Raw genomic sequence first — 25994 nt, 5'->3', positions numbered from 1 at the left:
AACATTGGAGGAAAATTATACTGATCAATACTTGTGATCAAAGGCTCAATTTATTTGCACAAGCTCAGGAGAAAGAGCTCAGAGCAAAAATGAAGTTTTTCATTGCTACTGGCTTTGTACATTAAAATGATTGCCCAGCAAGCTGTCAGGCATCTTTATGTGCTCAGTGTCTCGGGAGCGACCTACTGCATAAACATCACATAAACCAGGAGCAATATCAAAATTGTGGCTTCAGTCTCCCCACTGGTAAAATTCACATCCTGAAATTCCTCTTGTGCCTGTCAAATCTTCTGCTTAGCCTGCAACATTCACGAGCTGTCAGCACATTATAAGCATCTCACAGGCAGGAGGACGTGCACCCGGCAAGCTGAACACACTTTTCTGCAGCACAAACATTTCTCACTTGCAAGAAGTCTCTCCTCTCCCTCCTCCTCCTCCTGGTTAGCTCTGTGCAAAAGAGGAATTTGTTCTGGGACATGAGAGTGGAGAGATAAATGCCTCCATTTGGATGGGGTTATGAGTACTGAGGGAGTGATAATCAAGAGAACAGATCATTAATAGGAATATTACAAGGACATAAATAGCATAGTACTTCAAAAGGACTGAAATCCAAAGGCAAAATGCAGAAAATTCTTCCCAAAACGACCATCACAAGTCAGCTGGAGCCCACCTGGAATGCTTGAGGAAAAAAACACAGGACCAAAGAGACACTTTGCAGGGGAGAGGACCAGGGCATGTCTGTCATCCTCTTCCAGGACAGGAACCTGCTCCTGCATTGCTGTGGCATCCAAACCTCTTACAGCACATTCAGGCCTTTAAGATGCACCCATATGGCTTTTGCTACTCCTTGTCATAAGGACAAGATTATAGACAAAATCTGAATCTACATTAGAGATACAGGAAAAATAATTAGGAAAATTAAAATAATGACGTTAGGTTTGAGATGCAGGAAAACTGCCCAACATTTCCTTAAAACTTGTATTTCGAATTTTAAATTTCCTCAGGAGTTGGATGCAAACAAGTCACACTGTTACAGCAGAAACAAATTCCAAAAATTTGGAAACTATTAACATGCCATGTCTGCACTTAGACCAGAACTACCCATTTTGAAAGACCAACCAAACTGGTAATAAAACAAAGCTCTTGCTCTTCAACAGCTTCAGTACAGAAATATTAGTGTGGTGTTTCACATACAGAGTTCTGGAGGTGCTTTTAAGCTGCAGAAGAGTAATATCTCCTTCTGGCAAAGCTCTTCTGCCTTTTGAAATCCCCCATGCAACAGCACGCCAGCAGCAACCACAGTGGGTTAAATAACACTTCTGGAAAATGGAATTAAGGAAATAAGTGACAGGCCTCTTAAAGGATTTCATCATCCAGCTCTCCCATTTTCTGTCTCTGCTCAATTAATGCTTCTCAGCCTCCTACAACTGTCCTCCCCTTCTCATATTTGGCAACTGTGGGAGCCGTCAGTGTTTCATTAAGCTCTGCTCCTCCTCTGCCCTTCTGCCAAAGTTGTAGAAAGGTTTATGTGGCTTCCCTGACAATCTCTGGTTATAACCCAGTTTTATGGTGCTGCGTCAGGAAAGAGAAGCGTATGTTAGGAGAAGGGAGCCAAAGGTATGTGTGGAAGGGGAGAAAGGGGAAGCAAAAGCCTGAGAACAGCTGAGGTTTGAGGCATCAGAGAGAGAACACCAGGGCTGATCTACAGGCAGGCAAATGTTGTTTTCCTTTTAGCATGATGGAAGTACAGCTGCCAAGTACAGCTTTTAAAGCTTCAATTATTTATTTTAAAATTTCTAACCCTCCTACTAATCTACTTCCACAGGAGTTACCTGTAGTAATTCAGGTAGAAGTAAGCTATTTCTAGCTTACTGCCCTTACAGCAATCCAGTTTTCTACTTCCTTATCCAGTATTGGCACACATGTCTGTTACTTGATTTATTTGCTACTCCTGCTGCTGCTGAAGAGAAGGAATCAAAGGCAATGCATGTGACATGCCTTGCTCAAGGAAAAAACAAAGAATCAACTGCTGCTGTAGATTTTTTTATTACAGCTAATTAGCAATTCCTATAGGTTCCACGGAATTATATCCTTATCAAACCCATGGTATTTATTTTTGCCAGGGTACATTCAGACCAGTGAGAAGTGCCAGGTTTACTTAAGCCAGAAGCTGAACGTTTTAAGCACAAACACTGAGAGTGCCAAACAAGCTTTCCCAATGCTGCAGCAGGTAAATAAGCTCCAGAGAGAGCAAGGAAAAAACATTGCCAAGAGCTCCTATCGACTGCTGAAGCAGATTCACTTGAGTTTTCTGTGCCATCCTTTTTAGCTCTTGGGAAACTTGTTTTTAACTTTTCTTCCTCTCACTTATTAACCAATATTTAGAAATATATCACTTTGACACTAATAAGAAATTTGCATCACAGTGCTTAATGAGCTGAAATGGAATATAGATTAAATCTGATGCAACTTCTAATGTGCTGAACCAGCAGGAAAAAAAAAAATTCATTTTAACCACTACTGCAGAGCAGTTTTAAGGGTATAACAGAGGTGTTTACACCAAATAAAAAGCTGAAAACTTTCTTCCCTGTTCCAGAAAAACACAGGCTGTGTTCTCTATAATAGAACCACCCGAGGCTGACTTCACAACGTCAATGTATTTATTCCCAGCCTGACTCTCCTGTCCCTGGCCAGTCCAGCAAGCTGCAGATACAGAAGAACTGAAAGGTCACGCACACACACACCACCAGCATCCATTTCCCATAACTCCCAAGGGTCTTAATGTATGCAGCCCCGTGTTTGAAGGCAGCAATCAATAAGCCCTTTCCCCACACTGATCCTTCCCTCGCCCTTACGGGATGTAATTAAAATGCATCAGCTGTACATGATGCCCCAGTTCATTACGTAACTCTGCAGCACTTCCCTGCTCGTCTCACTGCAAGATTACACATCAATTACTGTGACATGTGTTGCCTGAAGATATGCAGCATCCCAGTTTATCCAAAGCTCAATAGGGCTTTTCGTCACCACTTCCAGAGTATCGGCACATTTATAAACAAAGGCACTTTGGGTTCAAAATGCCTTTAGAATTCCCAAACTCAAGAGGCTCTTACATATACAACAGAAAATCTGTCAGCACGACTTCCAGCAACCTGTGCTGTGAATTGACATTGGAGCTTTTGTTGCAGTGATTAACACGTTAATACCCTGGGATATGACCATCTACTTACACAACTGAGTCAAATCCTAACCAAAAACTCGTGTTAATACCTATTGTTTTTCTCCAAGTTGATCCAAACCTGACCTGTTAACTGTGGGTGCTCAACCCAGATTGAACCAACCCTCCCACTGCCTAAAAAAATCTGGTTAACGAACAAAGTTTCACCTTAAGAACAAGTTTTCAATTAAAATCATACTTGCTTAACAGGGACCTATTCAACAGGGGGCTGCCCACAGCACTACAAGGCAGCAGCAGGTGCAGCCTGAGCCCCTGGAGCTCTGGTCCTGTTCTGCTCCACAGGGCAAGCAGTTTGTGTCCAAGGGAAGCTTTGACTGCCCTTCCACACTGCTCTATCCAGACTCCGAGAGGAGGTGAAAGCCGGACTGACAAAACCAAGCAAGGGCAAGGTGAAGAGCACGGCTCAGACATCCCAAATTTTCTGAGACTCGCTCACAGTCAAGGCTTTTAAACCACTATTGTAGCAAACCCTGGGCTGGAAAGCATCACCTGGATATTAATTCCCATTCACTGCAGCACAAGTTTACCCCTGATGTGTCCGTTCCACCCCATTGACCCCCAAGCCCTCGGGAATCATAAAGGATCTGGTTCACGCTGCCAAACAAATGACTGGCATATACACACCAGCATGGCATCTGGGCAGTGTATCCAGGAACAGAACTTGGAAAAGGAAGGCAAGCAGACTTGAGGGTAGCCAAAAAAGTATTTTTTTGTTGAGCAGGCAGCCAGACGGAGTCGGGTCGGTACGATATTTGCGCCCTTGAATTGCAAACAGCAAGGAAAACAGTTCATTTCCAGCCTCGAGAGTAAAACCCAAGGAGCTTGTCTCTGCACATTGAAAAGTCATCCTCTCCTTCCCCAATTTTTAGGCTTGACTACACTCCGGAAGCCATGTGAACACAGTGACTCATGGAGGTGGTTCTTGGCCTGTGCACCCCTGCAGACACCATCTGAGAACCTTTATCTTCCCAAGGATTTCTGACCAGACAGTTGATCTCTTTCATCTTGGGATCACATTTTCATAGTCCTTTTAAGGGTCAGTGGATGGTACAAGCAGCTCCTTCTATAATTACCCTGCCTGAACCCAACACAAAAAATAGCTAATAAACATTATAGATACACAATAGACACTTCATATTCTAGAAGTAATTTTTTTGTCCAGCTAGAAATGCCCAAACTGCCAGAGGGAGAAAAAAGCTGAACTGATCCTACCTACAGTCCTTAGGCCATTGTCATCATGAGGTCTCAAAGTGCTTTACTCCCCTTTTCAATACTCAAAGCCTCCCAAAAAGGCACCATTCCCATAACAGGCTTACAAAAAGTGTATTGTTAATTGTTACCATGCTGCAAAATCAACCTTCTGGCCTTTCTAAAGGCTTTTGGACTATAGGTTTGTTTATGCCAGGAATAAACACTGCCTGGGATCACTTTAGTCAGAACTGTGCTACTGGGAAGCTCTACCAGCTAAAAGTTCAGCAGAGAATGGTAGCACAACATTTGCTTTTAAATTATTTGCTGTTTTAAAAGTACTGCTGAATTATATGAATGAATACATAAAGAAACACGCTGATTCCTCTAACACATTATTCACTGTATGCTTAAAAAACCCAACAACAGAGGAATTCTGTAAATAACCCATACTAAGCTCCTAAAGAGAAACTGCATTCCTCTACGCAGTTGCCTTTATTGAGGTTAATTCCTCATGTGGCTATATCAAGCAGAACATAAATCCTATTAGTGCTTTCCCTGTTTGCTTCAACAAATGAATTGCAGGTTGGAGTTTGCAGGCAGAGCTTTCCATGTAGACCATTGCTCCAGCAAAAACACTGCAGTTCACCAGTGGTTTTAATCTCTAGATGTAAAAATGCTGGAGAGGACTATGAGACAAAGAGTTTTAATCAACTGAGGGTGTCTCCCCACAAAAAAAGTGTATTTCCCCTCTAGCTATTCATGCCATCAACCACCTGTGTTGTGAGTGAAGCATTATAGAAATTATCCTCTCAGATGAAATTTTGGGGCTGATTAGACAGTGTTGGTGTTTATGGAGCCTGCCTTTAACTTTCAAACTTTCCTACACTTGCATGTGTTGGCTTGAACATTAACTTACATGGAACACGTGTACAGGAGAGATTTAAAAGCAGAACTGCTTTCACATTGAAGTCTTCTAAACTCTAGTTAAATAAAACCCTTGATCTTAGTATTTTGAGCTTGCAGGGTCATACTACAAAGTTACACACATAGGAAATTTTGGTAACTAGAGCAGAGTCTCAGGCATCACTCCCAATAACTTACTCACTGTGTCCCAGAGAAGTGGCTCCTCTACTCTCACTGAGCTGTTTCAAAAAATTATACAACTGCATTTCTACATGAAGGATAATGAGATCCATGGAGTCACTCTGCACCAGATAACTGGAATTGATAGTAATAAAATCTGAAGTCAAACAAGCAGAGCACACTAGCCAATAAGACAGCAAACATTTCCTTTCCAAATGTGCAAATTATGAGAGTTAGGCCCACTGGGGACAAAGCAGAACAGAACTCTTTTCCAACAACCATATAAGTGTTTTATCCTATTGTGAAAAGCAGTTTTCATTTACATCACTCTGCTTGTAACCTTTTTCTTGTCATTTGAAATTACAAAAGAATGGAATGAGTTATATATTATATATACATGTATATATAAGCTATAGGTTACAGGTGTAGTCAGCAACACAGCATTATCCAGTCATGCAACAAAGAACCTGAATACTTTTTAAGATTGAAACCTCAATAATTTTCAAGATTGAATTTGGCAGTCCTTTCATATCTGATGAAGGGAAAGTTGTACCAAACTCCTCTCCTGAAGGTTACAGCTTAAAAACATTTAAAGACATTTTCCATGTCAACAGGGTAAGAAAACACAGTGCAGAAAAATAACCTTCCTCTTCATTTATCTCCATAACCTCTGGCACACGCTGTGATCCAAACCAATGGAGTCCTTGGCACAAGATTTATGACCCATGACTTTGACTAACTCAGAGAAGGGGGAGCACTTGTTAAACTATTCCTTAATTAAATTACAGAGAAAGAGCCACCCTCAGCTTTTCAACTGATTACATACTCTGATTTTCTCATGCTGCCCCCAAATATCCTAGAAGCTCCCCCATGCACTCCGTGAGCTTCTCCACAGTTACAGGGCGTCTGTACTGGGCGGACCCAAAGTCCCTGGGGAAGGGGTGTCAACACTGCTGCTCTCCACAGGTCCTAGTGATGACCTCTGAGATGTTACCCTGTTTGGGTTTGAAAACTGTGTTTCTGGCACACTTCTGTTTGTTGTAAAGGAAAGAAGAGGAAAAAAAATCAAGTTCAATTTTCATTTCAGACCGATGACAAAGTTTCATTCTGCTCTTATTTAAAGTCAGTATTAAGAAAGCATCACTTAGTTTGTGTAAGAGGGTAGGTTTAGGTTTGATATTAGGAAGAAATTATTTACTGTGAGGGTGGTGAGGCCCTGGCACAGGTTGCCCGGAGAAGCTGTGGATGCCTCATCCCTGGAAGTGTTTGAGGCCAGTCTGGATGGAGCTTGGAGCAACGTGATCTAGTGGAAGGTGTCCCTGCCCATGGCAGGGGGGTTGGAACGAGATGGTCCTGAAGGTCCCTTCCAACTCAAATCAATCTGGGATTCTATGTTGCAAAGGCACTAATATCAGGCCTATACCCCTTACTGAAAAACCTCTTTGTATAAGCAGATTTTCTAAAAAGGCAGATGTAGTGCAGAATCTCTACAGAGGTGATAAGCTGACACCAAAATCTAGCAACCAGAAACCTATTTTCGTAGAGTTTTACAGAATAATGACTCAAGGGAAGAAAAAAGGAGCAGAGCATGAGGCATCTACTCTTCATTTCTGTGAAATAAAACAGCAGTTCAGACATTTCCAAGGCTGCAGCGACCTCCCATTGCTGCATCAATTGTTTAATTTGCAAAGAAACAATCATTCTGAAGTCACCTGATGCAGGCCATGTAGGACAGCAGATATGCCTGTAATGACTCTTCTTTGCCAGAAAATGTCTGGCTTGGTAGGACACTATGCCTGACTTTCCAAATCAGGCAAAGAAAACAGTGAATACTGCAAATGTCTCCACTACAACTAATTAACCCCGGTAAACAATCATTTATCTGAATACCCAAGGTGCTTTGGGCTTAGATTTGTTAAGATTTCTCCTAGAGTGTCAAAGTTGAATACTAGTTCTGGAATATGTAATTTAATATTTATTCTCCTGCCACCTACATGAACTCTGAAGGGCATGAACTTGATCTCCATTCTCCAAAGAAATACTTTCCAGAAGTGTCCAGATATAACATTTGTAAGAGGTATTAAAACACTTCCAGATCAAGAGCTCATTTAAAGCCAGCGGGATATTTTTGGAATTTGCAGATTATCCTGGGGGAGAGCTCAGTTCTGATAGACTGAATTATTGAAAGACCATTGTTTACAGAGCAGCACAACTGATAAAAGCAGGAAATTCATGTTTTTATACAGTCTATACATGAGAACACATAGAAAATGATCCAGCCCAGTTTATCACTTGAGCCAGAAAGAACAGACAGTGGGATCCAGGGGAGGAGAGAAATTCAAGGTTAAGATGATGTGAGCAGAATTTATACAAAATGTATCAGCATATTAAAGGCAATTGCAGCGCCTCATGGTGGGACACTTGCCAAAGACAGAGCTGACACCAAGGACAGAACCAGGCCACTGCAGCGACGGAGCCTTTCTCTTCACCATTCTCCATATCAGCACCTCCATAGGAAAACATAGTCTGCTCTGGAAGTGTGTGAAGGCTTCTGGAACTGAGTGTGGAAGCTCTGTCCTCACCCCAAAAGCCTGGTGAGATGGCCCCTAACTTTGCTGTAGAGAACTGTCACCCAGGAGTCACCATTCCCTATAAATAACAGAAACTCAGACTCAAATCATTCTGTTTACCCAGGCTCAAGAAGGGTTCAAGCATCCAAATCTTTATTTTTCAGAGCAGCACATGGACCAAGGGGCATTTCAAGGCTGGAACAACTTCATAAAGCACCTACTTCACATTGGGATTCACCACAAACAGGGACAGCAGCTATTTAGAAAACCTGCTTTCATGAACTTTGATGCTGTTTTACACAAAGTGGAACAGTTTCCAAGGACAGCTGTTGGAAGGGGGAAACCCTCTTTGCTAGATGTCCTCCCTCAGCAGTGGGAATGGGGATTAGTGCTGTTCCCCCAAGTGAGGGGTGACAATAAGCAAAAGACTCAAATCTCTCCTCAGTTTCAAAGCACAGTTGGAATCACCTACCAGGTTGAGCAGCATTCACTAAGTATTCCAGTGCTCTCCCCAGCCACTCCCTGCCCAGGACTGCTCCCAAATAAAAGACTTTCCCTCCCCTTTTCCATCTACTCTTTGCAGAGTTTAAGGTTCCAGGTCATTCTGATTATGGCCCGGTTATACTCCCTTGTCTGATGAAACCCTCTTAAATTCAATTTATTTCTGTATAAAAACACGCACCTACTACACTGCAAAAAAATCCACCTTGAGACTCCAACTAAAGATCACCAAGTGTTAACACAGTGTTGGTTTATCTATTTGTGGAAAAATCTGCACCTGTGCAGCTTTGTACCCAGTCACTCAAGACTTCAGAAAGGGGACTATGTTTATGGAGTGACATGAGCTATAGGGGATTTACCCAAGCCAATGTAAATACACTCTATGACATGGGTTTCCCCTCTTTAGTTAAAATGGACTTGTATTAATTTTATCATCAAACTGAATCAGTAGCACAAAACATTTCCAATAATTTCTTGCCAAACAGCCTGCAGGAAGCACATCTGAAAATTCCTCAACTGTTGTTTGGTGAAAAGAGGATTATTAAAGGGAATCCCAATGGGGCATCACAACAGAATGACTGTTGCAATAAGCACACAGGAGACTGAGGAGAACATAGCTCAGAGGGCTGCAGCTCTGACAATCCTTTATTAAAGCATTACAGCAGTTGGCAGCAGCCTGTTGACATTCTTTTCATTTCATTTCCAAAGTGGCTTTAATTTTATTTCCTTGGAAAGTAAGACTCCTGTTCACTGAGGAGTTCTCAACCATTCCTTTTTCATAACCCGTTTCACAATCCACATTCATCAGAGCACCCATTTATTTGAGTCTCGGGGCTGCAAGTTCCAATGCTGGACACCCAAAGCTCAGCTCTGCATCTGCAAGTCTCCGCCACCAGAACCCCATCCAAGAGCTGAAAGGTTTCTTTTTATAGTAAAGAACAGGCAATTGCCTGCTGGAAAAACTGCCCTGGTGGCAATTACTCTTTGTAATAAAGAGCATGGAAGCACTATCATTTCTTGTGTTATTTCTACGCAAAGTTACCTCTCGGGCAGAGGTGAGGGTCAAAACTCAAACTCTGAGCAGAAAAACTCCTGCAGGTGCATTCACAGCTTCACTGACATCCTGCTCAAGGTGAGGGTCTTGAGACAGGAGTATAAAGAGAGGTGGATGGAAAGCAGACTAAGAGGACGGGTGTAGGCTCAGAAAAAGGTTGCATAACTTGTGTTTAAAACCATTCAATTTTAGCACATTTCCAGGAGGTCAAAGTCTGTCCCTACTTCTCCATCCTTTCCCTACTACTCAAAGGAAATCTAGTAAAAATCCAAGGATCCTGCAGTTCCTTGACTCCCATCTGTGCCCATTTCCACTCTAGAACTGCCCTTGAAAGCAGCAGAAAACCTACTGGCTTGCCTTGACTGAAACAAGGTGGGTCCACTGGTGTGGGGAGGAAAGAATGTCAAGTCAGTTCAGTGACTCAAGAGTAAAGAGAAGTCAAAAGCACGTTTACAATAGAGTGAAAAAAAAGCTATTGGCTGATATGCAAATTAAAATAAAAAAAAATTTTAATTTAATATAGTCCATAACCAGTTCACCACTATTAGCTTGTAGCAGTGTTATTAATTAGTCCTTATTTCTGCTGCTTTACTGGATCTCCTTGGGGCAGGAGAGAAGGGATTTGGGAAAGGAGGAGAACACAGATCTCACAGTATGCACACCTAAGTCATTCCAAACAGTTTGGTCTCTCCTAAACCTTGGCTACTCCAGACAAAACGGAAGCAGTATGCTGGACAGGGAAGACTTATTGGTAGGAAGAGGCAGATACATAAGGATAGAAATGTGCATTTCCTTTTCAGAGTGATTATTTTTGGAGGCCTCAAGCTCTTCTGACAAATCACAGACTGAAGAACAGACTATGAAACGAAAAATCTGCTTTTAAACCCCCATCCTTTGCTAACAGTCTCTGTTTTTATACAGTTTGCTTTGCCTTGGAGCGTGTCCTGCTTCTACCAGTCCACAGGTCTCAGACCTGTTAAGTGCTTCCTGTGTCATATATTGGTCACTTGCTCCTTTAAAGGAAAACTTCTGAGGATTCAAAAAAGCATTCACACAGTTTTCACTGTGAACACTCTATGCTAGGGGGAAAAAAAAAAGGCATTAATGTTCCCATTGTACAACTTAAAAGATCAAGGACTTTGTTAAAGATTTGGAAGGGGAAAAAACAGCACTGTAGTAAGTATGAACCTTATTTTAGAAGTAGCTTCTCCAGCAGACCTTATTCAGTCAAAAAAAAAGAAAAAAAAGGGAAAGAAAAAGTTATCTACTGCTAAGGAATATTTCATGCTATGAGAGAAGCCTCTGAAGTCGTTTGCACTCAACTTCCCTCTCCTAGAAAGGCTTTTCATCCAAAGTCCCACAGTCTATATGACCCTACAGCCAGCCTGATCCTCATGTTAGCACCAGCTCAAAACCTGCTGTTGTTATCAGTGGTGCCTCTGAAGGCCAAATTCAGTGTTACTTAAAGAAAAACAGAACATTATATATAAAAAAAAGCTGTCAGTAACAGCTATTGCACAACTGCCAGACCACGTGGTGTTTGCCTTGCTATGAAAATAAAGCACATGCTCCCAGCTGCCCCCAGGATTAAAAATCTGAATAGTTCCACAGCACCTTCTTTTACAGCTGCTTTAAACAGATCTTTAACCAAACCTTCCACTTAGGGCTACCTGTGTTCAAATCTGGGCTGCTATTGCTTCGAGGTTCAAAACATATTTTATGTAAGAAGGTTATACATGATATGAAAGCCTGACATGCTTGTTGGTAAAAAACCAAAAAGGGACAGTAAAATTAGTCTTACACAACCCTTGATGGGCATAAAATTAGTGAATAAGTAGAAAATGATGGGGTGGGGAGGTTTTACAGAGCAATTTACATGTGCCTCAGGCACAATATTTGCAGTCTTATCCATTTCACCACATGAGATCTGAATACAAACTGGACATCATCTTATAGACTAACTGCAAAGCTAACAAGGCTGAAAAATATATTTAATTGTTGATTATTCCAGGTTTTCTGGATCCACTGAATATTCAATCCTTGCCCTTAAGTGAGCCGTGTTACAGTCCCCTCTTGGGACAGGTCAGCTCTCAAGCCACTTATTCTTCCCAGGAGAATTTCAGATCCTGCAGTTCACTCTTGGCATCAAATGCAGCCCAGATGCAGCTGGACTGAACAGGAATTTAACTTTGGGAGTCAAAGAGCAGGTTACAGCAACTCAGTTTCTTCCTGGTAAGACAAGGTAAGGTAAGCCACAGCTGCAATGGAAGATGCAGCTTTGTAGAAAGACAGTTATAAATACACATAACCTTAATGTAACCTCTGGCAGGGATGAGGAATAAACTCGACTACTTGAGCTGAGCTGAAATAGGGTCAGTGCTGCTTTGCGTTGAAGAGCTTCCTCCATCTTCGAGAGGTTTTCCAGCCACTCAGCCCTTTTACACTTGAATTATAGGCAGCCTCTAACAGCCCATCCAATCCCTTTGTTCCCGCCTGCCCCACCAGATCTTTAAGGATTTTAGATTTCCTTTGATCTCAGGCTTAGCCTTAGGAAGACTATCCCCCTTCCACACTGAATTGAGTCAGCAGTTGATACCTTAATTCCTTTGAAGAAACAGACCTAGGAGCTGATTTATCCGTAATATTTCATGCTTGGTTTCTAAATACACCTCCATAATCTCCCCTCTACCTACACCCATTCTTCTCAGGCAGATATCAACACTAAATTTCAATGGGGACAGTCACCACTTCACACTAAAAGAGTTCACTCTGTAATATTCAACCTCTTCAGCATAATGAGTTCTCAGCTACCATACAGATTTCTCAGAATCAGCACTTTGAATTATTGCTTAACACACTTTTTCCATACTGGCAATTTCACATGGACTAGATTTTCAAGACCCTTTAAGCACGGTCTGCTAAGCTTCAGGTTGGGTGAATTTTGAACGTTAATTATTTTTTTTCTGAGACATTATATCTAAATGCTTTAACTGTAAAATAACAGCCCAAATCCCTGAACAGCTTTCCTACATATATGAGATAGGAGCAACTATAGTATCTTGCTGATTTGAAAGGACCTAATGAAAGAAATAATTTCTTTTCCAAACAAAAATAATCTATATTATTTTGCTCTGCTTAGCTCAGTCTTTCTCCTTAGTAAAATCTATTAATTAGCACTGAAATACAGGTTTGCAGCAATGCTATTCCTTAGTATTATTGCCTAAAAACAACACTATGCTCAGGGTTAAGCTTAAAATGACCAACTTCAATATTTAATGCTAGACTGGCCTATGTTCACTACAAGAACCCATTAACTCTCACAGCAAAACAAAGTAATGCCATCACATGTAGGCACCCAGATTTGAAATGCAGAAAACCCACGGCTATTCCTGTACCACACCAGGGAAACATCCCTAAATTTAAGTGACACTATAAAGGTAAGCAGCACATGTAAACTGATTTACCTTATGTTTCCTCATGAAACAATGTAAATGTACATGGTTTCTTTTTAAAAACACTGGTGTAATATATTTAATTTATGCAGGGGAATGAGGAACAGTTCTGGTGCTGACAGTCACTTCTGTGCCTATTAACTATTCATAAAACACTCAATAGCATTGAAAGAGCCTTTGAAGTAACAGTAAAGGCTTGACAAAGCTTTTATCATATTAAATATAAAACGTGAAACTTCATGTTTACAGCCACCACTACTCATTAGTCAGACAGTGAGGTTTTCATGCTGAAAGCAGCAGCCACCCCAAGTCACAACATACAGATTTTTTTCTTCCACAGTCCTAATGAAACAGGTACATGAATTCCACCTTTCAGAAGAACTAAAAGGGATTTACTGCTTGCATTACAACCCCAATTTTGTTTGAATTACAATGGAAATAATATGAAATCACCAAATTATTTATTTATTAATGGTTTAAAGTGTTATTAACAGAAATCATGCACTGTGATTTCCTTGAACAAGTTTCTTCAAAAAGATAATAGTTTCTCCAAGTTTACACCACACCAGTCATCAGTTCCCCTTCCTTTTGCTTTTATTCAAGCAAAATCCCTTGCAAAATAATTTTATCATGTATCCAAATCTTCCATGAACTTATGAACTGAAAGTACTTCTAGAGATTTAATCCTTAGAAGCCAAGTTCAATGATGGAAGAAAATACACTGTCATTTATAAACAATAGCAGGGATTTTAATTCCCTCTCACAGATAAGCAGCACTAAGTACCAGATGTTTCAGAAGACAAAGGCCTCATCCTACTCCTATGGAATTTGTAGTAGCTTATGTGCAGGGGAAGCAAACAGCAGAGTTAATGCACAGAGTATATCCAAGGGTAACACGGAATCAGTTCCTCAAAACCCTTGGGCTGGTGGACAAGTAAACCTTGAGTGTTGAAGGTTTATCCTCCAGAAAAGTTTTAACGCTGGTTGGGACAAACTGCTCATTGAACAAGTCTCAGAAAGGTTAATGAAGATTTTGAGAGATTATAACTTCTGAAAGTGTGAACTAACATAATTTCATCTGGACTGAGGCTGCCACTTCCCATATTTGGCATATTCTTACATCCTCTGAATTCTTCCCAAAAAGTTTGCTGCTTCATTTTGAATTCTTAAGATGTAGGCACTAAGAAACCAAAGAGCAAGTCAGAATTAAAACCAACATGTAATATATATTTGGCTTGTTCTTGTTGCTAAGCTACTAAAGCCCAGTTACGACTACAAGGCTGTTATAGGTTTGTAGCTGCATTTCTGACCTAAACACAGCAATAAAAACAATGATTGAAGTCAGAAATCAGAACTTCTTTTGGTATGGGTACAGCAACTCAGGCACTTCATAACCTCTCCACAGTATCCATTGATTCAAGCAGCTTTCAGTGGTGCCTTTAGTTCTTTTGGTAAGATTTGGGAACTTCAGCAAATTTAAACACAATGAGAATTCAACCACCACTGAACTGGAAAAGGATCATCCAAAGGGCCATATCTCCTTCAGCTGATGAAATTTCGTTGTTCATCTGCCCAATCATAACTACCTCTCTGATCCAGGCTCCAAAAACTGCAAAGGAAGTCAAATACCTGCAAGCAGAAAGTGTGTAACACCAGACTAAGGTGCCCAAGGTTTTCATGGCGGCATCTGATAAGAATCTCAAATGATTCCAGTGACCAAAGTTTTCTCTGAGGTACAGAACACACTGTAAAGTTTAATTGTTAATATTCAGCACACTCTGTGAGGAGGTTTTGGGTTTTTTTTTGGATACCCAAAAGGCTTCTTGTTCTTCAATTTATTATAAATAAAGTTGGTTGAGTCACCACACTTCCCCAGGTGCCACTTCTCAAATATAGTTGCTTGAACCAATTTAATCTCATAGAAACCGAACGTTGCTTTTACCAGAACAAGATGCAAAGGGAATATTACAGCAGTTCGACGGTTATATTGCAACCCCCTCCAGTGAGGAATAAATATAGCTCATGCTGAGGCAGACAGATGTTTGAGGTTGATAAAGGTAAACAGACCCATGTAAGAGGTAATTACCAAACAGCCAGATAAGTTCACCCGTGATAACTTTAACCCTTCAGTGAATCCAACATTCTTTATTCCCCTGCTGAGGGAACATGAGCCGAGCACGAAAAATTTCAATTAGTTCCCAAAGCAGTAATATTTGTAACAGCCTCCTCCATTTCCTATCTCTGTGGCATGGAACATCATCTGCATCCCCACAGCCTTTGGCATCACTCTGTCGATTTGCAGCTTTTTTGGAAGTGAGATCTCTCTCCTTCCCTTCCCCCAAATCCCAATGTTATTTTGATCACTGGGGTTAGGGAAGGAAGGGAAGAGATATTTCTCAATTATCTGGAGGAAACAGCTAGAAAAGCTCACAAAAGAAATGTAAACTGGTAGAGTGCTCAGTAATTAAGGGGATGGTTTATTTATACTGTCTGACCTTACCCTATGGTAAGGTAAAGTCAGCTTAGCCAGACATGCATTTAATCATCCAGCACAAACAAAGCCAACAAAAAAGGACAGGACACTTAAAAAACTCGGGATCATCTCCATGCAAAGCAGGATGCAAGTTTGAGTTTAAGGTAGACAGTGACAGAACCAATGCTGCCAGTACAAATGATTTAAGTCTCTAAATCTCAACTTACCCAAAACACAAAACCTCAAAACAAGTTATGGACATTACAAATAATTCCTAGATGAAGTTGCTTGTGTTTTATTTAGCAAGTCAAATCGATCAGAAAAGCTATTTGGAGCTTTTTAATGTCTATTTTAACTATGCCACCAATAGATCCATGATGAGCTCTGAAAAGGAAAATTTCCAGGAAAACATGGAGGCATAACTCATCAGCATCTCTCATGGCACTAACTGCAATGATTATTCACTCCTTTGTTGATTCAAAATAAACCAAATAGCAATTTAATATGAAAATACATTTTTGACTGCAGGAAGACTGCATGAAAGGATTTGTTCACAAGCTGAAACTATAATGCCCTTTTCTCATATCAAATATAAAAATATGGGTGTTTCATTCAAGGTGCCAACCTTGAAATTTTTTAATGATGTTGTAAATAGTATTCACTGAACATTATTTTCTAGTTGGTTGAGTGCTTCTGTTTGGCCACAGCCGAGCAAGCTGTAAGGCAAAACTGCACAGATAAGCCCAAGCAAACATATAATATACAAATACTGTATATACAATTATACAGTGCACACACATTGTTGATTTATTCCCTCATGGAACCACGGTCAGCCTGGTATTTCCATTCAGTGTCATGTAATACTTTATGATGTCTGATTGAGAATATGAGTTCCTGGATTTGATAAAGGTAATACCAGATACTGTTAACACTGTAAACAGTTTATTGGAAAGCTAATGACAGGACTCGCCACAAAGTTTAACACTGGCTACGTCTATTCTAAACCTCATCACACCCCCCATTATCATCTAAGGCTATTGGGTATCGTGGTTTATTCATATGTAGTCATGTGTTATAAACTAGACAGATAAATCACATGAAACAAGACTCACCAGTGGATTGAAATAAATGCAATATTTGACTAGTAGTTCGAAAAACAAATATATCCAACCGTTTATTCTAAAGTGCTGTAACCTAAAGCATTTCTCCATAAATTTAAAAAAAGCTTCACTGCAATCCTTTATAGCCCAATATTGTTCCTAGTTTCTAGGACACTTACCTTGTAGTAAAGAACTATAGATTAAAATCAGGTTACATTTTTTACAGAGGGAAGCAATATTAGACAGAAGATGAATGCCTATAGAAATCCTTCCCACCTAAACATGTTTACACAGTTGAACCTGTGGCACAGATAATAATGAAAAAAAACCCCAAAACCTTTTTACCTTGTATACTTTGAGCTGGCAGACACCACTCCCCTCTTCCTCCGGCTTCAATCAATGCAAAAATACACAGAAAGCTTTGACTAACAGAAACGAGGATTACTTACCAATTTGTAACAACACAGGTGTTACCAAAGCTGTCTCCATGGCATAACAAAACTCCCTGCCAAACATTACTGCACCATGCATCACCCACAGGCGTATTGGTATCCGGTCTATGGATCCTTCACTAATGGTCTCCTCCCTACTTTCATTCTCCTTGTTCTCTGGTTTCTGAAGCTGTGCCACAGGTAGATCTTGAACTTGCATAGATTCCGAGTCAGCATTCTGAGGAGCCATTTTCATTACCATAAAAATATATATATATTTGTTATATCTATATAAATAATACTACCATAACTCCATGAACAAGTTAGGGTGTCTTCTCTTTTCTGCTTCTGTTCCTCAGGCAAGTAATGCTTATATTCCTCTTGTACAAACAGGTATCTTGCAACTTCTTGTATAGATACGAGACACCAAGAACGAAAAGCTATTTGGTAGGAATTTCAACATATGGCTTGCTGGTTTACTGTGAGTTAGAGTTAAAAATCCATAATTGCCATTCAGTTAATACCAGTTTCATAATTATTATTGAAGAAGTGCTGAAGTTGTTATTCGTGCTACAGAGAGGTGGAAAGGCGACACAAAGAGGTGCTCCACTGTTAATCCCCATCGAGTGGCTGATTAATCTGCAACAAAAAGCAAGCATTTAAACATTTCAATAGCATTTTTCAGGATATTGTGTCCCCCCCCTTAACCATATACCCTATTTCCTGCTTTCCATTGTCCTTGCCTAGCACAGGGTCTTTTATCCCACGTTCCCTCCTACCTCTGCACTTTCCATTGAAATGCAGTTACGCCTCTATTTAAATGATGCTTTACTGTACTCAAGTTCCTCTGGTTTGTGGTCCCACACAAAGCCACAGGAGAATATCAGGGTATTTGTCCGAGATCCTCAGAACACTGAGCATAAGACAACTTCTGGGAAATTTAAAGCAGCTTCCATTTCAGAAACAGCATAGGATATTCCAGCACTATGCCAGGAAGATGATTCATCAATTGCCATGGTCACACAGACATCTCCATTTAGGCTTTTGGAAGTTGCCAATTACTTTGCAGTAACCATCACACCATCTTATACTGAAGATATTTCTCAAGCAAGCATGAGCAAAACAAGCCATGATGAATATAACTAAGGAGCGATATTTAAATATTTCAACTTCTAATGAAGATATATACAGCATATGAATTCATCTTGCTACACACAAGACCGGAGCATCTTACTCCCACAGCCTGTGAGGCTGCTGAAATTCATGAAAGCAGAATGGTACAGTATCTCCCACCATACATTAAAATTATTCAAATATATTCCAACCAGGTAAGACAAGCTTCTCCTGTATTTTCCATTCCTTTGTGCCGTAGACAAAACCTTGGCAGATTTATGTACTGTGGCATGTCAATCAAAATGAGTTCAAGCACTTATGAGAAAGAGACAAAGCCTCTTATAAGAAGTCAGATTACATGATGTTTGTACTAGAAGGAAGCATATTTACATCTATGCACACTGTGTGACTGAACTCCTATCCCGGGACAAAACCCCTCAGGGAAATGGTTCCACGAGATGTGGGCTCTGTGAGCAGAGCTGGCCTGAGAAATCCCCACACTGCAATTCCCAGTCCCTTCAGCTGTGGCAACAAAAACTCTTTGTGGGCTTGAGCACAGACCAGATCATTAAGTGGTGAGCCTAAAAATGAGCCTTAGGACACAGCTGACATGCTTGGTGTTTAAAGCATGTCACAACACCAGCTCTGTTCCAATGTGACCTGAGATACTGTTCTACTAGAAGTCCATCACGGGAACATCATCTTGAGCACTCCCTCCTGCTGACACCCTCCATCGAGCTGTTTATTGCATGTATTCTGTTCTTCCTTTCAAAATCAGCTTTTTTGGTGTGGGTTTTTCATCTTTCAGGCTCCCCAGGATTACCGGAATTCTTATATTTGATCACCTCATCAACAAACTAATATTAAAATTTTCATTCGAGCTGGACAAACCTTTAAATCACATGAGAAAGTTAAAATAACTTACTAAGCAAGTTCTATAAACCAAGTTTTGAGTTCGAGGTTTTAATCTATAAGCATTTAAATAACTCAACAAAAAGGACTCAAGAAAGCATTTCTCCAGCCACTCAGAATTAACAGAAGATGCAAGTAGTTTATCATAAATACAAAGCACTCTATGTATTAAAAAGCACATCCACTTCACATAACACAAGTTCTGAGTGAGCAAAGCCTACAAAATACATGTTCCAGAGTGGGAGCAATTATTTTAATCATAGACTACTGACAAAATGTTTAATTGCTGGCAGACCCAGGCAAAATGACATTCAGTAGAATTTGAAAGTACATGTTAGCTCTTACTATTCCAAAATCACTCAGAACATGTGTGTTGTATTACAGACTAAGGGTCATGGATTACACTCCTGTACGAGATGGCTTTAAGGTCTCCACTGTTCTCTCATGTCTAATTTCCCCTCCTGTCACTGCCTATGAAGGATTTAAATCCTTTTCCATTAACACCTCATTCCATATGCAGTGACAGGGTAGCAGGACAAGGCACAGAGGATTCATCACACCAGAATATTCTGTGATGCACTGGGGCAGCCTGCACACACAGGAGGGATGACACCAGGCTGGGAGCATTTGTCCCTGGAAAGGATAAAGAGGCAGGACAAAAGAGGATATCTGAGATTTAGCCCATTTGAGCCAGGCTCTTAAGGGATGACTGAAAAAGTTATTTCTGAAGTGGAAGATGATGGCAAGTGATCAGATAATTTAGGAGCCAGGAATAATGGATGGTGGATGGAGGTAGACTTTGAAGCTGTAATTGACACAGATAAGAACAGCACATTTTAAACATGCCAGAAAAAGCGGTTACAGTGTTCAAGTGCAGCAGCAAGAAGCACAATGGACAGGTTTTATCTAAAAGAACAGAGAATTACTGTTCCATTATGTCAATTCTGTGGTAAGCACAGCGCTGGACTTCCTGCAGCACTTTCATCTGACTCCAAGTGCACGTCTAATACAAGAGCCAGAGAATAACAAGAGCCTCTCAGAAAGGTCTTCAGTTCTTTCCTAAGCCCTACTCTGTTGTGTTCACAGTCATTTTAGACTGATCCAGATTCTGCCACTGCTTTTTCCAAGTTCATTTTGAATTTGGCAAGTTTGAAGAGTGGCATTCTTTCTTACCCAGGACAAATTCATTTACCCGATGGAAGTAAATATTACAGAGGCTTTTATGCAGCAAAGAACTTCAAAATAAATGGTATCTGAAGAGGAGCTGGATTAAAATACCAAAGAGCGATTCTCCTATATCTGCATCCAGCACAAATTGTTTTTCATGGCTGGTTTTGAAGGGCATTTTCATGACTAACAACAAATAAGGCAGTAGAATGAAGAATTTCAGCCATGGAAGAGGTTCATGTTGGGTATTGTACAGAGGTTGACGTGAAGAGAAGTTTAGATACAGATACTGATCTTGCCAAGTGTTTATGGAAGGAGGGGCCTGATCACACTGGCTCTTCTTCAACTTAATTGCACGTGTTTTACTTTGACCTTTGGCCACATTGAGGCAATGACAAAATCTATAAAGCAATAGTTAATATTTCAACAAAACAAGCAAGTAACATATCCTGAAAACTAATCTGTAACCATAATTTTATAAAGCTGCTCAAATTGCTTCCAATCTTATCTGTTACACTTTTACTATCTATCTTCCACTGAGGCCTAAGTCATGAATAAGTGGAGCACAAAACATGTTACAGGCTCGACAAGGCTGTATCACAATAACCCTGTGCCTCAAACAGATTGTGTTCGCAGAAAGAAACGTGTGAACCATCAAAAAACCAGAGGAAAATTACTACCTTTCTTTAAGGTTTTCCGAAGAGGAAGTGTTATATAGGTCATATTTGTGGCCCACAAAATTCAGTGGTTTTCTTTTCCCTAGTGAACACTAAGAAAGATGCAAAAAGCCCACGTCAGACAATTATACAACAAGATGCCTCAGGCAAATGACTTCTATCACACTTCTGTGTTTAAGTTCAGGACTTGGGGGTTGACAAGCAGTGCTGCTGCATTTGTGATACCATGACCTGGAGGTCAGCAGACTGGCAGCACACCCATCTATACCAAAATAAAGGGGGTTAACAGTGATCCCGCCCAAATCTTTAAGACTGAACTATTTTTAATGCATGTTTCCAGATCTCTCTTGCTAACAAGGAATAGGAATGCACTGTTTGAAAAGAAACCAGATTCCCTGAACCAGTGCCAAAGCACGTGACTGTGAGCTGGGGAGTACACAGCAAGTCTCAGGTAAAATCACACACGTATTTTCTTGAGCAGTAATAAAGCTTGTCAAGTAGATAAAGTTAAATGGGTCCAACTGAAGACAACGAGACAATTTCAAATCTTTTAGAGGGTTTTCTTCCTCTGAAGCCATTAGGCAATCCTTAAGGCATTTATTGGTGTAAGAAATAATCTCAACAGGGTAGGTGTGCATCAGCTATAAAACCCCAAGGCACTGTAGGGAAAATAAGCTGACCCCAAGAAACACTGGAATGAGCAAACCACAAAGGATTGAGATAATTCTGTTCAAACACTGTTGACTATCTAAGGGAAAAAGGAGAGGGTTGAGCTGAAGCAAACTACCCATTCTTTCATCCTGGTCTTTAAAGTTTATTGCATTAGCTTCTAATAATTTATTTAGTCATCCCTTGTCTTCAAGATCTGCCTCTTACATTATCACGACATTTTACATGGGAGAATACATTCTGACCAAGGTTGTCTCAAATCACAAAGAACTCCATTCAGTTTTGCTCACAGGGATTATTATCTAGTGATGTAGGAAATAATCTAACTCGAAGATTCTACTGTTTAAATGAATTCCACCTTCTTGATGCTGAAAGGAAGAGTGAAGAGACAACTTGAGCCATCATTGCATACAATGTCTCTTCATTGTTTACTACTAACTTCATAAGGGAAAATAGCTAAGAACCAATTCTTACAGAATTTAAGTAGCTTTAATGGTTCTGGTCACAGCTGTAATTGTCACATTAGGACCTTTCAGTGATCCATTCTGCTCAACACATCAAAAACCCCATAAACAGCGAAAAACCCAAGTAAGTGCTTCTAACTCAAGAAATATTTAAATGTTTGTTTGATAAAAAAGTGTAAGAATCCAGAAGCTGCCCAAATAAGACCAGATTTCTGTTCCTCACGGAGCCTTACACCTTACCCTCCTCCAATTCTTCACTGAGTGCATCCAAAGACATCCATTTTAGTAACCACACTATTTCACCTGTGAATCATGTCAGTCCAGCAAGCCTTAAGGTGCCCAGTGATTTGCCAGATACTTTTCTGCCAAGCTGGTTTATGCTCAGCTTTTCTAGTAATATGGCCATATCTTGAAAAGTTATCTAGGCTGATTTAAGTTTTGCTTTAATATTAGCATTGGAAAGAAAGGCATTCTGGGTTTATCTGGCTTTTCCTCAGGCTAAATAAATGTTTGGCTGAACAGTTCTACCCCCACGTTGCAGACAAACATCACTTATTATTCCTTCCACAACTCAACTCAAAGTGGACACTGGGTTCTGCTTCAGCATCTGACTGGCTTACGAAACGATGCATCGTTTGGGCTTGTGCTTTTTCCAGAGTAAAATGGCACCTGGCCAAGGATAATTGCTAATGTTTTGAGTTCAAATGCTCTGTGCTCCACCACACCAACAAAGAGAATGCTGCTGTGAAAAAGCAGCTCTTAAAGGCAAGGCTGACCTTCACCCCTCTGCAAGCGTGGTTACAACACCACCTCACAAAAACTCGTCAATTCTCAAAATACATTAAAAATTACTCTGTAAGCAGCCAATGCAACTGATTTTGTACAGAAATATCACATAAAATACATTAGTAGCTTATTATACTGCTGACACTCCAGGTTTCTTCATCACTTTAAGATGGTATAAACAAGTACTTCCTCTAAGAGCAGCAGCTCTTCCTTTTCTCTGCCCCTGGTTCCTTACTCCCACCGTTTCCTCCACACGACACGAGTGGCTCAGCCGCGAACCACACGCTGTAACTGATTTGGGCCGAAAACTAAACTGACAGAAACGCATCCAAGAAGCCAAAAGAAATCCTTTATAAAGCCAGGTTGTTTTTACCTGATTGCAGGGCCACACAGATCCATCCCATCATAATATGGAGGAATAGGGGCAGCTAAAAGTGCTCCTTTGGGCAGCAATACCCAAAGCCAGTGTGAAACTGCAGCTGGCAAAGAAGTTGTTGATGCATCTCTGTGGCTACAAGGTCAAAAACTAATCTGCCCAGCTCAAGACCTGTTCAGAAAGCAGAAGGATCCTGGGGCATGCTGGGAGAGCTCTCCATGTACTCTGCCTCCTTGTACTCACCAGATGCAAGGCAGAGCACCACTTACTCGGCCAAGAGGCAGCTATTTTCTGCCCGGTTGTTTTGCGGCTCTGTTGCTAATTATTAGCAGCTGTTTATAGTAACAGAACTGGCCACAAGGGAAGTTTTTCTGGCCCATGTCAGTACTCAAGTGTTCAGTCACTGCAGTGGGAAGAAGAGTGTCTAGAAAACATGCCTGGAGTTTTTGGCCCAGCTGGACAAATGTGCTCAACAGACTTACTTGAATTTCAGCGGAAGAGCTGAATGCTGCTGTGATCTGATTGAGTTGTTCCCTTATAAAGGTGTAGACTCAAACTCTGTGACTTTGTAGAAGCACCATCACACAGGTGAGTCATGAAGCCTTTGGTTCAAAAGGGCAGCAATCACAGGCAGGTAGTTGTTTAAATTCCCATTAAGGCTTCTGACATAGTCAAATGCAAACATAGAAAGGTTTTTAGCTGCTGCTTTCTAAAAACACAGCTGTATTAACCCCATCAAAGGGAGAAGACCACACTTGTTCAGGAATAATTTTTAAAAATCAGTTATACCATATGTTACTTGACAGTCCCATATGTGAGCAATGTTACTCTAGATCCTGAAAGTCAACATCTCATTTTAAAACAGTCTTACATTAAACTGGCCTGGCCTGTTGTGAATCACTAAAAGCCTGCCAAAGCAAAAGGGTTAAGGCTAACTGGGTGCAATAAAGAACCACATTTGACATGTCCCAACATCTAATTCAACATTCAGGTAATCAAAGACATTGAAACACAACAGCATAAGCCAGCTTGTTGTACAAGGACACCACACCTCAACAACCCTACGACTGACACCGACGGAAGGCTTAGATGAGATTTTTAGCAAGTTCGTATTGAAACCTGAGATTTAAAAAAAAAAAGGCAACAAAGAAAAAAGCCACTGGAAGCAGCACAGTGCTTTTGCAACATGACCTACTTTCGAGGCTACAACACAATTCAGGCCACCGAAGCAAGGTCTGGGCGGGGGTAAGTCATTCTGCAGCACGTTGTGAATTAAAATGATATGGAGCAATTCACCTCACACGGAGAAACTGCATTTTTTCCACTTCTTCCAACACAAACTTTTGCCTGCCCTCAGGACTTTTCACATACCGTAAGTCAGTTGTTGTCTTTTACAACCCCTGCCCTTCTGTTTAAGCCAGGGCACAATGTTTGAAATACATATTCATCTAAGAGAAGCAGATGATGTTGGCAGCTTTCCTACTATTAAGGCTGAACATCTGATATCCTCAATTCCCCTAGCAAATAAATATCTAAACCACAATCCAAAACCTAAAAAGCAAGGGTGTGAACCTCTTCATTTCAAAAGGGTTAATGAAGACTTGTTGTACCCTTTCCTTGATATGGATGCAAACCTGACATATACAGGCTTACAAACTCCAGCCCTGCCAATGTTCAATCTTCCAGAGGGTTTCCTGCCTACTTGTTTAAATAAAACATGGCCTTGACTAGAAACCCCTTGGCTTTCTTGGGACCCTCTTTCCACCCCCTCCCAGCTTACTCAGAAAGTGACCAAGAGTAAGATTTTGGCTCCTGCTGGAAGCAAAGCAGTCACAGATGGCAATGTGGGAATTACAAACTCCCCCGATGGGCTTTTTCCTGCCCAGACACATGAGGAGGAATGGAAAGCTCAAGAGGTAAGGTGGGGAGATGGAGGTGCTCGTGACATCTTTGTAAGACAACACTATTTAATCATTCTTTGTGATTTGGAGGCCAATGTAATTTCTCCATTCATTACTGGGAAAAAGAGGTAGGAAATCACAGGTCTTTATGAAATTACTGAAACAATTCTGGGAAGCCATCTTTTTAAGAGGGATCCAGAATTTAATGTGAGACAGACTTTATTCAGTGAATTGGATATTATACTGCTCCCCAAAGGCACAGTCTGTTACTAATATTGGATCAGATTACATTGTTAAATCACTGCTGCTGCTGTTTTTAGTAGGAAATACTTCATTTTGTTAAACTGGAGAGGTGGCATTATCTGATTAAACATACTTTTTGTTTTACTGATGGTTAAAAACTTCATAGATGCTCACGTTACCCTCATGTTTATTAATACAGGTACATTAAACAAGTAAACAGCTAAGGGGGTATGGGCATAAACAGCAATAGAGAAGCCTTCAGAGCTCATGGCAAACGTAACAGCTGGGACCAGAGATGCTGGAGAAAAAACAGGCACAAAGAAGCAGTTTCACAGCACAGCAAAGACAGGCATATCTCATCTGTGACAGCTGGATCTCCATTTAACAGGTTCTACCCTCAAAATCTGGTAAAGGGCAAGATAGCAAGCACTAACAGCCAAGAACTTGCAAAACCAAAAAATAACAACTGAGTCATCACAAAAGCACAAAGAACTAAAAACCTCATGCGACAAAGATTATTCAGCCCAGTGTGCAAATATGCTGTTAAGGGTTGACATTGCTGCAAATAATGACTTTCACTAAGAAAACCCACT

The 25994-nt window shown here is 40.6% G+C and overlaps 1 protein-coding gene across 1 annotated transcript in view; it reads right to left on the bottom strand.

The window, feature by feature from the left end:
- SLC45A4 (solute carrier family 45 member 4) overlaps nt 1-25994 on the bottom strand; it is a 64489-nt gene that overhangs the window by 19655 nt on the left and 18840 nt on the right. Inside the window, 1 exon segment of the mRNA XM_032686117.1 lies at nt 17112-17732. Within this exon segment, the coding sequence (XP_032542008.1) occupies nt 17112-17355 (244 nt within the window). The 5' untranslated portion in view covers nt 17356-17732.

The sequence above is a fragment of the Chiroxiphia lanceolata genome, chromosome 1, assembly GCF_009829145.1.
Source record: "Chiroxiphia lanceolata isolate bChiLan1 chromosome 1, bChiLan1.pri, whole genome shotgun sequence".
Classification (NCBI taxonomy): domain Eukaryota; kingdom Metazoa; phylum Chordata; class Aves; order Passeriformes; family Pipridae; genus Chiroxiphia; species Chiroxiphia lanceolata.
This window is presented reverse-complemented; position numbering and strand designations above follow the sequence as displayed.